We start from the raw sequence: 15,101 nt of genomic DNA on the forward strand, positions 1-15,101 counted from the left end.
TCGTGTCGGAATGTCTCGCTATGTTAGTACATTGTTAAAAAACAAAACGCCATTTAATTTCGGGTTAAAATGTGTTGTAACTGCGTTACTGAGCATTGTAACGGGTAATATTTACCCACATTTCATTAGTAATGCGTTACATTACTGCGTTACAGCAAAAAGTAATATTTACTGTAACTCCGTTACACCCAACACTGTTGGTTACTTCTCACCTCTGCTATGGCCCTACGAAGTAGCTGTAGATATGTTTAGTTGTGTCTGTCGGTTGTATTGAGTTGTCTTGTTTTGTGTCAGCTGTAGTTTGTGTTGATTATTTCAGAGACCCAGCCGGAGAAGGAGCACTGAGAGCAGCATGGAGGAGAACACAAAGACCCCCTGGAGCTCAGGTCAGTGTGCACTTCATCACAATATATTCCTAACACTGTTATCCCCAAATGAAAGATTCACAACCTGTTTAGAGAATACCATATGAATACACAATATGCTCAGATATAGGTTAGAACGTTGTTGTACATCCGACACGATTAAACTTTATTGGTCAGATCAAGCCTGAAATGTGGCTTGCATAGTGTAACAGCAGCTCCATGTGTAACATCAACATAAACAAATATCAACACACAAGGACATGAACAACAAACATGTAACATGACAGCAGGATCAGCGAGAGACAACCTGCTCAAAGAGCCTTCAGCGGGCTCTTGGTCTGGATTCAGCTCTGTGTTCACTGAGAGGACTGACTGGAGCACGAAGGATGCTTCAGTCTGACCTTATTGAATCTCCATGAGATGGCAGCAGTTCATATTCTCTGTTCAGAGCATGCTTTGGGTCCCAGGTGATGTTGTTGGACAGCCTCTCAGGTTATTATGGTCTGCTGAGTCAGGAAGTCTCTGACCGGGTGGACCAACAATATTTGAGCAGATTTTTAACGGGTGGAGCAGTTTTGATTTTAAAGCTGTTGACAAACACTTGTACCAGGTAGCTTTGCAGTACTGCAGAACAGACACGATCACAGATGTAAAGTAGGGCTGCATGATTTGGGGAAATAATCTAATTGCGATCTTTCTGACAGATATTGCGATGTGATTTGCAATATTTGTTTTTAAGCAACCCAGCGGAAGTTTATTGTAAAATGCGGCCATATCTCCGGCTAGGAAGGTCGTATCAACATGCTCCCGTTTCTAGCACCCCCCGCAGCCCGAGCTACGAGAGAAAGAACTAAACTTACATGAAACTTCTGTTGGGTTGCTTTAAAGTCAAGCTTCAGTTTCAGATTCGCCCTGTAATAGATGTAAAACATGTGAGCATTACTAACCTGACTCAGATGGTTGATTCACCAAACCATCTAGGAAAGCTCCATTGGATCGAGCTAGCTGACCGCACCTCCCATAGACTAGACAGGACCCGAGAATTGTCGGGGAAAACGTGACATCATATACACTAAGGATTCTTGCGGCACAATCACTGTGAGTAACCTCTGTTCCCCGAACCTAGAATGTATGACAGTTAAATGCCGACCTAGATACCTTCCGAGGGAGTTCAATGTTTTATTGATAACTGCAGTATATATTCCACCAAATGCCAATGCTAGCGCGGCGCCAAGTCGGCTACATGATACTATTAGCAGTCAACAAAGCATGTATCCTGAGGCTGTCCACATCATTGCGGGGGACTTTAACCATGCCAACTTAAAGGTAGTGCTTCCCAGACTCTACCAGCATGTTAAATGTGCCACGAGGGGGGATAAAACACTGGACAAGGTCTACACTAATATTAAGGGGGGCTACAGAGCTAAAGCGCTAGCGCACCTAGGCCAGTCAGATCATGTGTTCCTTCTCCTAATTCCGGCCTACTCCCCATCAGGAAAAGTGTTTCCACCACCATAAAGACAATTAAAACCTGGCCTTTAGACGCCACTCCAAAGCTGCAAGACTGTTTTGAGAACACCGACTGGGGTTTTTTTCGGACATGAGGACCTGGAACAGTACACATCAGCGGTCCTGGGATACATCAAGCACTGTTCAGGACTCCGTCACTGTGCACAAGCGCATCCGGGTCCATCCCAACAAGAAGCCGTGGATGACTGGAGAGGTGCAGCGCCTGGTCAGGGAGAGGGACATCGCCTTCAGGACTGGTGAGAGGGAGCTGTACAGCACTGCCAGAGCCCACCTGAAGCGGGGGATCAAGCGGGCCAAGATGGACTACAAGGGGAAGATTGAGGACTGCTTCCGGGGAAACGACTCCAGGCGGGTGTGGCAGGGGGTCCAGCAGATGACCAACTACAAACCCAGCCACCCCTCGACCGACGGGGGTGACCCTCAGCTGGCGGGGGAGCTGAACTCCTTCTACGCCCGCTACAAGACGGGGCTATCGGAAGCAGCCACACCATTACACCCACCTGGCCTCAGCAGCCTCATCCTCACGGAGCACGAGGTGAGACGCCACACTTACGGTACGTCCACACAGCAGCTTTAAACAAATCTTCCAACGCTTCTCTGCCCATTGACTTTGAATGGGGATGACGTCACTTTGCCTCGCTTTACGCCGAACTGCATTGTGGGGGAGCGAAGCGAAGATTTCCAGGATTTCCAGGATTCAAAAGTTGAGCAATGTTCTACTTTTGAAGCGGAGCTGGAAGCTTCAGCCAATCAAATCCCTTTTATGCAAATCTGACAGTAGAAGCGCTAGCCAATCAAACCGCGTGTAAGCAGGGAGAACCAGACCGCAGTTCATTTCCTCATATTCCAAATGAGAAATTACGGTAGCAAATCACCCGGTTCTTTACGACCAGAACTATTAACGGGATACAAACCGGAGGAACCAGGCATGGAGGGAGGTGGCAGAGACAGTAGGTTTTCGCCTGTTTGGGGAGTTTATATATATATATATATATATATATATTTATTTATTGCTCGCATAAAATCCCCGGGGTTTTTTGCTTTGTATGTCGGGAGATTCATGTGATTGGTTGTTGGTCGCGTTGCTCGCAAAAAATCCCCAAGCTTTCAGACACGCCCAGCTCGAAGATTTTTAAGATTTTTGAAAAGCTGCTGTGTGGACGTACCGTGAAGGCAGTGAACCCGAGGAAAGCAGCCGGCCGGATGGAGTCTTGGGACGGGTGCTGAAAGACTGCGCTGACCAGCTGGCGGGGATCTTCACCAAGATCTTCAACCAGTCCCTGTCCCAGGCCATCGTCCCATCCTGCCTGAAAACATCCACAATCATCCCAGTGCCAAAAAAGAACAACATCGGCTGCCTAAATGACTACCGTCCAGTGGCACTCACCTCCACCCCCGCTAAAGTTTTTGAGAAGGTGATCCGTCCCCACATCGTCTCATCCTTCCTTCCCGGTCTGGACCCCCACCAGTTCGCCTTCAGGTCCACTGAGGACGCAATCGCCACAGCTCTCCACTCTACCCTGTCTCACCTGGAGAATAGGGGGGGAGCTACGCACGGATTGCTCTTCGTGGACTTCAGCTCTGCATTTAATACCATCCCTGACAGACTGGTGACCAAGCTATCAGTCCTGGGAGTATCCCATTCATTGTGTCTATGGATTAAGAACTTTCTGTCTGATCGCACCAGAGAGTGAGGATAGGCACCCACACCTCCACGTCCCTCAGTCTCAGCACCGGGTCACCACAGGGCTGCGTGCTGAGCCCCCTACTATACACCCTCTACACCTATGATCTCGTCCCCCGCCCACACCAGCAACTCCATCATAAAGTTAACTGATTATACCACCGTGGTGGACTGCATCTCAGGGGTAGGGATGCCAGCGATTATTCGATTATTCGCTACAGTCTCCATAATCGAATATTATTTTTAAAAATCGATTTTATTTATATATTTTTTTTTTAATGTTTTTTTTTTTTTTCTGGCTTAGTTTCAACCAAAAATATATATAAATATATATATGCTAATAATAGTAATGGTATTAATAATTGTAAATGGTCATTGGTCACACCACCAGTTTGTTTTACTGTAAACTTGGCGGAAGCCTTGGAGAGCAGACTGCTGCTGTAGCACGCTACACAACGACCCCCCCCCCCCCCCCCCCTCTCCCTCACACGTGCGACGAAAGATGAACAAAGCGGAAGGTAAAAAGAGTTCCTCCTCGTGGAACTACTTCGAACTTACAAGTCCAAAGGAAGTTAAATGCAAGCTCTGCGAAAAGACGTTGGTCTATCACAGCTCAACCTCAACAATGCGTTCGCATTTGAGTGCGAAACACGCCAAAGAGGTTGCAGAGAAAGGCACAGCCGGCCATTACCAACTTCACTTCAAGGCTACGTCGTTGTGATGACATGCTTGTTTGTTGTTTGTACTGTTAAACAACCCTACTCAGGGGGTGATGAGACTGCATACATGGAAGAGGTGGAGCAACTGTTAACGTTGTCTAAAGTAAACAACCTGCAGCTGAACAAGCTGAAAACCCAGGAAATGATCATTGACTTTAGAAGGAAGAAGACCGACATGCAGCCCCTGTACATTGATGGAGGCTGTGTGGAGAGAGTCTCAGTGATCAAATTCCTGGGCGTTCACCTGGCGGAGGACCTGTCCTGGAGGACCGACACCACGGCAACCGTCAAGAAGGTACAGCAGAGACTCTACTTCCTGAGAATACTCGAGAGATACCACCTCAGACAGGACCTGCTTGTGTCCTTCTACGGGGTTCCCGCGGGGTCTTAAAAGTCCGGGTGACGTTTGGGTCTATGTCAACCCTAAAAGCGGAGTTGCTGTAGACGCTAAATACCGTAGCTAAACACCAATCATACAACAGCAATGATGAAAGACACACACACACACACACACACACACACACACACACACTAGGGCTGCTCGATTATGGCAAACATCATAATCACGATTTATTTATTTACAGTATATTTTTAACTGTTCACCCTGAACGTATAATTCAACTGAAAAAACAATACTAAATTAAAACTGCGGTCGCACTTGTGCGCGCAGTGATGAGCGGGCCCTCGCATCCGTGCGCCTGTCGGGGAGGGTTGCTGGTCCCCCCCCTCAGTCCTCCGAAATGAGCCATTTGTCATCCCTCTAAATTGTTTACCTGACTTTGCGTTCCTTTGTTTCTGACCAGGAAATCTTAGGCATGTGCGCCAACTGTGTTGTTACCATTTTTCCTGCATCAACCAGGTAGCGATATGCCGACAGTGAAGAATAAACATATTTATAACTAGTTTAGCTAGTTCCAGAGGTAGATGGAATAGCTAAGTGTGTTTGGTCTAACTGTTAGTGTGTTTTGCTCAGCTCCGCAGTCAGTTACACCAACAATTAAAATGTAAACCTAAGACGCAAAGAAGTGCAAGATAACAGATAAATATATAACAACCACAATGTAGATTCAATAATATGAGAGAAGTTGTAGATTAAGTGTAGACAGTATTTCAAATAAAGACAATGTAATAAGTATATACAGTATATGAAGTGACAGCATTGATGAGCTATACACGTCTACACCATAGAGCAGGGGTGGCCAACCTTTTTTGAACCGAGAGCTACTTTTAAAGTTGCCAGTCCGCCGAGATCTACCAGTCCAAATAGAGAGGAGTAGCCATTACTGACAGCCTACTACCAGGTAAATACACACTTCTACTTGTATAAAACTGACCTTTAATACTCCATAAAATACTGCAAATCCTTTATCTTACCTCTTTCTAATCTACACACATACAAGTATTTAACTGAAGTTACACAACAGTGTTGTTGATACAGAGTTGGAGTTTATTCACACGTCACACTACAGTGGGTAATGTTTTCAAGAAACATTGAACAGTGCTGCCACATATGACACAGGAAAAAAAGAAAATACTCTGAACCCTTTTCAAAGTAGCGTACCCCAGCAGATCCATTTCTCCAGAATTCTGGTAATCACAGAGAAAACAAGAGATCATAATAAAGACATGGTTGCTAAAGCATGATTGAACAATGTAACTGTAAGCCTTATAGACAGAGAAAGTGTTTGTGTGTGGGGGGGGGGGGGTGGTGTGTGTGTTTATTTGTATTCTTTAGTAGATATCTACAAGTAAACAGTAGATATTTTTCATTAAACCATATAGTGCTTCACATAATAAAATATACAAGGGCTGTAGCCTGCTATACATTATATGCTTTAGGAGCTGTATGTGTGTGTTTTACATTCAGTAGGTGTCTGTTGTGTATGGGTGTTTGTTGTAATTGATTTTGCCGCCAGCAGAGCCTGTGTGTGTGTGTGTGTGTGTGTGTGTGTGTGTGTGTGTGTGTGTGTGTGTGTGTGTGTGTGTGTGTGTGTGTGTGTGTGTGTGGTGTGTGTGTGTGTGTGTGTGTGTGTGTGTGTGTGGTGTGTGTGTGTGTGTGTGTGTGTGTGTGTGTGTGTGTGTGTGTGTGTGTGTGTGTGTGTGTGTGTGTGTGTGTGTGTGTGTGTGTGTGTGTGTGTGTGTGTGTGTGTGTGTGTGTGTGTGTGTGTGTGTGTGTGTGTGTGTGTGTGTGTGGTGTGTGTGGGGTTTAGGAGTTATGAGCATTTCTTTCTAAGCCCCACATTTAGATTAATGACGGGCATATTTATCGACTGAACATGCTCATTTTCTACAGTAATGTGTCTGACCCTCCACTGATGCTGTATACTAAGTTTGGCGTTGAAAAGAAAACATGGAAATTTAAGGTAATATTTCACTGTTTTTAACATTATGGTAATTAAAAAAAAAATGAAGGAGTTGGAGCTTTGGGGTTCCTGGACATAATATGTAGAGTAGGTCCACCCGAATAAGTGGGCAAAATGTCAGGTCATTCGGAGTTACGGTGCCACTTTGTAAAGGTTTCCAAAAATGGAAATGTAGTAGTTTGGATGAATTGCGACATGTAAATCGTCAAAAATGGTGTATTCGCTGTCAGCTTACGACCTCCACGAGTAATTTTTCAAAAATGTGCTCCTCAATTAAGTATCATATGGGATAGGGGCTAAACCTGTCCTGCATTGGAATTTTTCTGATCATTCCCCAAGGAGGAGTTCGCAAGAACGTGCGTAAAATGGCTGAAAAAACGCACATTTTTCAAGATTGCCGACTTTCTGGGGGGCGGGGCTAATGGAAGGCAATTTGAAATGTGTGCAATCATAATAGCAATATGTATACAGCGTTTCGTGAATATCGGAATAACTATATCCGAGTAGTTTAAAGTAATTTGCGACATGTAAATCGTCAAAAATGGTGTATTCGCTGTTAGCTTACGACCTCCACGAGTAATTTTTCAAAAATGTGCTCCGCAATTAAGTATCATATGGGATAGGGGCTGAACCTGTCATGCATTGGAATTTTTCCGATCATTCCCCTAGGAGAAGTTCGCAAGAACGTGCGTAAAATGGCTGAAAAACGCACATATTTCAAAATGGCCGACTTTCTGGCGGGCGGGGCTAATGGAATGTATGTACAAATATGTCCACAATTCCATGAGGAATGTCTGTTCCAAAATTCGTGAAGTTCTGAGACTTATATGTGACTACCACACAATAGGGGGTGCTAGTGAGCAGTATTTTTGAAAAATTCCTTTTTTTTTATACATTCTTGAAAAGGTCGTGGGCTGTGATGCGTGTCCCAAGTTTTGCGTACCGAAACACATTTAAGCACATCATCATAAAAAAAAAGTACAGGCCACGCCCACAATTATCATTCGTTGTGACACTTTCAATATAAGTCCATACTCATCCCCAGAGTATGTCTTACAAAAAAAAAAAGATTTCGTCCATTTCATGAGTTATACATTTGCCATGTTTTTGGCGCCCCCTATAGTCCAAAATGGATATTATTTGTGTGCTTATTCCCCAATACAGACTGAACCTTACCACCAAAATATGTGTTTTTTTTGGTACATTGTTGATGAATTATGAGCATTTCTATCTAAGCCCCGCCTTTTTGCGAACACGTTTAGAGTACTGACGGCCACATTTATCGACTGAACATGCTCATTCCCTACGATAATGTGTCTGACCCTCCAGCGATAAGGTATACTGAGTTTGGTGTTGTAAAACAAAAATTTGAAATATATGTGAATATTTAACTGTTTTGTAAATTATGCTAATTAAAAATAAATAAAGTAGGCGGAGCTTAGGAGTTCAAGGAGATTATATGTAGAGCAGGTCCACCCGGATATGTGTGCACAATTTCAGGTCATTTGGAGTTACGGTGCGACTTTGTAAATGTATTTCGAATTGGGATTTGTATAGGTGGCGCTAGCGAGCAAGTTGTACAATTGACTCCAGAATAAGGTATTTTTCACCAGTTATGGCGTCCGTGCAAAATTATACAACTTTTTCAGCATCCTAAAGGCCTGAAAACAAGGATTCCGTAATTATATAATAATAATACCACGAATAACAATAGGTATCCTTGCACTTCGTGCTAGGACGCCGTTGGGTCCTAGCACTCTCGTGCTCGGGCCCTAATAGAATAAATTATACATTTAAATAAATGATATCAAAATAATAAATACCAATAAACAAGATCAACACATATTTTGGAGCGCACTTCCAGGAGCTATTAAACATATATAAATATCATTAATACAAATAAATGAGACTACAATTAATTAGATCAAATATGTTGTAGTGCACTGTCACAACCTAGCAGAGCTAAATTCTGTTTTTTTCGATTATGTTGTTTTCGTAATTGTGGCAGGCTAAAATCGTAATTGCGATTTAAAATACGATTAATTGCACAGCCCTAACACACACACACACACACTTTTTTTCTAACACGCTAACACAGTTCTCTACTGTTATGCTGTTATGTTCAGTAATTGTTCTTATGTTGAACACGAATACATTTACTTTATAAGTAATTATGGGACGTATTTCTTCTTTCATAGCAATTTTCCTTCATACTTTCTTGCCGTGAAATAGGTCTTAAATTCTATTCAAAGTGGTCTTAAAAAGTCTTAAATTTGAGTAGGCGAAACCTGCAGAAACCCTGTTCTATCGCTGCGCCGTGGAAAGCATCCTCACCTACTGCATCTGCGTGTGGTTCCTCAGCTGCACGGCCGCAGAGAGGGGTGTGCTCCAAAGGGTCATCAACTCGGCCCCGAAGATCATCGGTTGCCCCCTCCCCTCCCTGGAGGTTCTGTACAGCTCTCGTTGTCTTAAGAAGGCAGTCAAAATCCTCAAGGATCCACACTACCCGGGTAACAAGCACTTTGTACGGTTGCGCTCAGGCAGGCGCTTCCGTACCATGTCTTCCCGGACAAGCAGACTCAAATTCAGTTTTTTCCCAGGGCCATATGTGCACTAAACGCTGCTAATATTTAAATTATATAAGCCTTCCGAGGGGAATCGTGCAATTTTTAAAGTGGACCTATCATGCTATATTTGAATAATATAGTGTAGGACCATACCTATATAAGGCATATTTATACTTTTTATTTTTCAAAATACCAAACAGATCATACATTTTAGCCATTCCTCATTTCGCTCAATTTCACACTGTCTTTGCATGGGCTGATTCTGTGAGAACAGCACCATCTACAGGCCTGGCATATGTACTGCAGCGTCTCCAGCGCTTTCGAACGGCAATGTCCGTGGCTGTCTCCTCCTGATGGTGGAGTTGGCCCAATAGCCGTAGCGCCACTTCTGTGACATCATAGAAGTGTTCAAATCTGGATCAGTCTGTATCAGATCCGTTGCAGCCCCTTTTTAAGAGATTTGGGTATGGAGGAAAAGAGAGAGGGTTGTGTTTTCTGGCACTTGGTGAGTTCCCTGGAACACCGGGGACACATATTAATGTATAAAAGACGTACAAAAGTGCCGGCGGCCATCACAATGAGCAGCTGGTCCTGCGATTCCTGGGCCTTGTGTGAATGCAGCAGCAGTTCGTCGTGCATCTCCTTGTTGGCCATGGCATGCCGTTCCTCATTGTCCTTGCTGACCATGGCACGCTAGTCATCCATCACCATGATAGTGTCAAGGAAGCTGTCATCCCGTGCCCGCTTTCCTAAGAGGAGATATAAGCAAGATACAAGATCAGTTTAATCGCCAAGTAGTTTTACAACATACTAGGAATGTGTTTACCAGTAGGTTGTCAACAGAGACAACATTGGACATAGGCAGGGACAGTGTACACAATGCAGGTGTAAAGTATAAGATAGGATCAAACAGCTGACGCTCAAAGTGCCCTTATTTAATGTTTTTTGCTTGATGTATGCTTGAACTTTGTTTTATTTGGTCAAAAAATGATTAAGAGTTTTCTTACCAGAAGTCATGTGACCTCTAGCCCCGGATGTTTTCGTTTTGTGAGAGAGTGAAAAGGGCGCCAAAAAGTGTAAACGATGTATGATCAGTGTTTCATAATTGTACCAATAAATAAATAAACGTGATTAGTGGACATCAGTTTGATGCGTTAGAGTAGTACAGTGTGTTTATATGTACCTTTGCGTTTGGTTGGAAAGGGAGATGTTTTCCGGAGGGGAAAGCTCACTAGTTTCCAATCCAATGGGAAACACCTCGTCGCCTGAAACACACGATTAGTGCCATGAGTTAGTGAAGCAAATTACAGAACACGGCACACTTATTCACAAGTCAAAACGTTTTCATAGCGGTCGAGAATAGCTAGCGAGCTAGCTAGATGTTATTAGCTAGCTCGGTTCCGGCCTGCTAACAGTGTTACCCAATTCAGACTAGCATTGCTAACTCGATCTACCGAGCAAATAAAAGTACATCTGAGATAAGGGGTGTAACGGTTCACAGCATTCACGGTTCGGTATGTACCTCGGTTTGGGCGTCACGGTTCGGTACGGGTTCAGTAGCTGTTGAACTGCTGCTGTATTTTGCCGGGCTCCGGTGATTGCCAAATCTGGGTGATCCCTTCTGATATGATTTAGCATGTTTGGCGTGTGTTGCCATTAGCAAATACCGCATCCCTGTCGAACAACACAGCCACACCGTCCTCGTCCGATCCACCACCCAAAATGTTTCCCACACAGCTGATTTAAAAGAAGCAGGTGGTTCTTCTAGCTCCTGTGTGTTATCTGAACTCGCCATACTAACACATTTTGTTCGTTTTGTTGTGTTTTCTTCTTCTTCATTTGTTGTTTAAGGGCGGCTGGCAAACAGCCCCCTGCATTATATATAGTGTATACCAGAGGTGGGAGTAAGTCATACAAGTGCAAGTCTCAAGTTACTGGGGTGAGAGTCAAGCAAGTCAAGTCTTACGAAATCCTGATGAATAACCCCAGTTTCCGCATTTAAATCAGTTAAAAGACGGTGGTTATGAAAAGTAGAGTTTTATTTTCAACATTAGCAACAATGGAGAGTGGGGCTCTGAAATCATAAAACAGGTAATATGGGGAATAATCAGGCAGTACGATATGTGTGTGTAGAGGTGTGTGTTGTTAAAACGTAGAAGCCTGCAATCACTATTGATCTGTTCTAGTGAAGGTAAACACAGTGAAGTAAAAGGCACAGCTCTTTGCAGCTGGTGCTGCTCTTCTCAGATTCTGCTGAGTTACACGTTACTGCCTCCTGGTGCTGCAGAGATTTCATGAAGTGAAGGAGGTTTTCCTTTATATGAAACAGCTGTGGGCAGCAGATACTGTGAGAGTCACGGACATGAATTCATAGATCAAGGCAGACTGGTTCACAGACTCTCCTGTTTTGACGATCCGGGTGCTTAAACAAATGGCTCTCCTGGCCGAAATGTCCCTAAAATGAAGTCCGACATCGAAATATATCTCAAATAAAGTATGCACTGCCATTTCCCCACATAAACATAACAATCTGCAATGAAACGTCTGTCTCCTATGCACTCCACTTCCTACTTGGCGCACTGGTAACTTTCTTCTGCAAACAAGTTACTTTCTCTCACTCTTTGTTTTCATTGCCCTTTAGGGGCTTCCTACAATACAAATGCAAATATTTTATTTTAGAAAGTAAAGTCCTTTCGAGTCATCTGTCTCAAGCCTAAGTCAAGTCTTAAGTCATGAATACCAAGTTAAAGTCAAGTCGGAGGATGTTATCAATGTTAGTCAAGCAAGTCCCAAAGCACGAAAATATGCGACTCAATTCATGTGACTCGAATCCCCCACCTCTAGTATTTACTGTGGTTAGAATGTTACTGTATCTAATATAATACAAATGTAATAAACACAAACCCTTAGTAAAACTAGTATTTTGTTAACTCAAGGTTTATATTAAGTGAGTTTTTATTGTGTTAACTGTATGTATTTATGCTTTTTAGATTCACTTTCTCTCTTTCTTTGTCCATCTGTTCTAGAAACTGAAAGGAAGAGAGAGACGTCACAGCTGTCAGCAATGTGAAAAATCCTTTACAACATCTGCAAATTTAAAGTGCCACCTGCGTATTCATACAGGAGAACAACCGTACAGCTGTGAGTTGTGTGGGAAAACATTCAGGGAATCAGGTAATCTAAAAAAACATCAACGTATTCACACTGGAGAAAAGCCGTACAGCTGCGAAGAGTGTGGGACAACATTCACTAGATCTGATAATCTCAAAGCACATCAACGTATTCACACTGGAGAAAGACCGTACAGTTGTGAATACTGTGGGACAACGTTCAAGAGATCAACTGAACTCAAATCACATCAACGTATTCACACTGGAGAAAAGCCGTACAGCTGCGAAGAGTGTGGGAAAACGTTCACTGCATCAGGTGATCTCCAAAGACATCAACGCATTCACACAGGAGAAAGACCGTACAGCTGTGAAGAGTGTGGGAAAACGTTCACTGCATCAGGTGATCTCCAAAGACATCAACGTATTCATACAGGAGAAAAACCGTACAGCTGTGAGTTGTGTGGGAAGAAATTCAGGGAATCGGGTAATTTAAAAAAACATCAACGTATTCACACTGGAGAAAAACCGTACAGTTGTGAACACTGTGGGACAACGTTCAAGACATCAACTGAACTCAAATCACATCAACATATTCACACTGGAGAAAAACCGTACTGGTGTGAAGAGTGTGGGAAAACGTTCACTACGTCAAGTAATCTCCAAAAACATCAACGTATTCATACTGGAGAAAAACCGTACTGGTGTGAAAAGTGTGGGAAAAGGTTCACTGCATCAGGTGATCTCCAAAAACATCAACGTATTCACACAGGAGAAAAACCGTACTGGTGTAAAGAGTGTGGGAAAACATTCAGGGAATCGGGTCATCTAAAAAAACATCAACGTATTCACACTGGAGAAAAACCGTACAGTTGTGAAGAGTGTGGGAAAACATTCAGGGATTCAGGTAATCTAAAAACACATCAACTTATTCACACTGGAGAAAAACCGTACTGGTGTGAAGAGTGTGGGAAAACATTCACTACATCAGGTGCTCTCCAAAATCATCAACGTATTCACTCAGGAGAAAAACCGTACTGGTGTGAAGAGTGTGGGAAAATGTTCACTTCATCAGGTGATCTCCAAAAACATCAACGTATTCACACAGGAGAAAAACCGTACTGGTGTGAAGAGTGTGGGAAAACGTTCACTACGTCAAGTAATCTCCAAAAACATCAACGTATTCATACTGGAGAAAAACCGTACTGCTGTGAAGAGTGTGGGAAAACGTTCACTACATCAAGTGATCTCCAAAAACATCAACGTATTCACTCAGGAGAAAAACCGTACTGCTGTGAAGAGTGTGGGAAAACGTTCACTGCATCAGGTGATCTCCAAAGACATCAACGTATTCATACAGGAGAAAAACCGTACAGCTGTGAGTTGTGTGGGAAGAAATTCAGGGAATCGGGTAATTTAAAAAAACATCAACGTATTCACACTGGAGAAAAACCGTACTGCTGTGAAGAGTGTGGAAAAACGTATTCTCAAAGTTCTCACCTTAAGCTCCATGAGCGAATCCACACCTTATAGTTTTGAACAACTATGAGAGCCAAGCTAGCTGTTTCCTCCTCCTGATGTCCTGAGAGCTGTATTTTTATATTTGAAGATTCTTTCTAAATTGAAGTCTGACTAACAGACTTCAATTCACAGAGTCAGTCTCGTTTGATGTCCCTGGACAAGCCCTGAGGTCCTCTTCAGCTTTTTAAATATCCCTAAAATCCCCCAAAATAAAATGGGTGAGGCTTTTATCCACTACGCTCCCAAACTGTGGAACACCAGGAAATATCAGAGAGGCTCAGTGGACATTTTTAAACGCCTTCTAAAGACACATCTCTTTAGATTAGCTTTTTATTAGCAACCCCCCACTTTAAATGGTCTTTTAGTCTTTATTATTTACCTACTTTTATTTTGTTTCATTTATGATATAGGAAGGGTTTTATCTTATATTCGTTATTTAACAGTTTCAATAGCAACATTCATTTTTACGTTGGTTTCTTTATATTTTAATCGTTTAACCTTTATTAGAATTATGTCATTTTTATTACTATTCATTTGTATTTCTGTTGTACCTATATGTTCACTTTATTTTATAGGGTTTTATATTGTTGCATCTATTCACTTGTCTTGTGTCTTATCTTTCCGAGAGAAATCATAATTTAGTTTTCATAATCCTTCTCCTCTGGGCTGCTTGTGTGCAGTGTGGTGTCTCACTTGTTCATTGTTAGGAGATGTGCTTCAGTTTCTTTGTGCATTGAGTACTTCAGTCATTTTCTTTTAGGAGAAAGTTGTTCTCAGTTCATCTTAAGTTTGTTTTGTAAATTGGCTGGTGAGCCCTCTTCCTTTTCAAAAAAATAAACTATCTACTAATTTTGCCAAATCAGTTTCCTCTCTCACGGTTATTTTTATATTTTGTTACTTCCCTTTGTACCCCTAGTTTAGGAGGGAACGTAACACTGTATTTCATTTGTTATTATCATACCTTTCACCTCCTTGTGTATCTTAACCTTAAACTTATGTAAACAAATATTTCCAAGGCACACCTTTATGATAATTAGGATAAATAAAAACAGGTTTGAAATCATCCCAATGTATACTATAGGACAGTAAACCACAACTATCGTTTAAAACTAGAGAGATTGCAAAATATGCATAAATAAAAGTTAACTGGTAAAATAAGATGTAAATGAACCACAAAAATAAAATAAGTTAGCCTACATTTATTTGTTATTGGCTATGGTAGGTTATAGGAAATGTTCACATACT

The 15,101-nt window shown here is 42.5% G+C and overlaps 1 protein-coding gene across 1 annotated transcript; it reads left to right on the forward strand.

Moving 5' to 3' along the window:
- Positions 1-4,365: 4,365 nt before the first annotated feature.
- Positions 4,366-14,709, forward strand: LOC117442559 (zinc finger protein 665-like). The gene is made up of 3 exons (XM_034078513.2): positions 4,366-4,593; positions 8,943-9,185; positions 12,255-14,709. Exons 1-3 carry the CDS (start codon positions 4,366-4,368, stop codon positions 13,866-13,868), a joined length of 2,085 nt encoding a protein of 694 aa, XP_033934404.2. The 3' UTR covers positions 13,869-14,709.
- The last annotated feature ends 392 nt before the right edge of the window (positions 14,710-15,101 follow it).

The sequence above is a fragment of the Pseudochaenichthys georgianus genome, unplaced genomic scaffold (assembly GCF_902827115.2).
Source record: "Pseudochaenichthys georgianus unplaced genomic scaffold, fPseGeo1.2 scaffold_440_arrow_ctg1, whole genome shotgun sequence".
Taxonomy (NCBI): Eukaryota; Metazoa; Chordata; class Actinopteri; order Perciformes; family Channichthyidae; genus Pseudochaenichthys; species Pseudochaenichthys georgianus.

What these genes read in the sequence shown, in the direction of transcription:
- LOC117442559 (XM_034078513.2), top strand. Translation starts at nt 4,366, where the DNA reads ATGGAAGAGGTGGAGCAACTGTTAACGTTGTCTAAAGTAAACAACCTG. An exon ending in CCACGGCAACCGTCAAGAAG is followed by an intron (nt 4,594 to 8,942) that starts GTACAGCAGAGA and finishes AAATTTGAGTAG; the next exon opens with GCGAAACCTGCAGAAACCCT. An exon ending in ACCCGGGTAACAAGCACTTT is followed by an intron (nt 9,186 to 12,254) that starts GTACGGTTGCGC and finishes CATCTGTTCTAG; the next exon opens with AAACTGAAAGGAAGAGAGAG.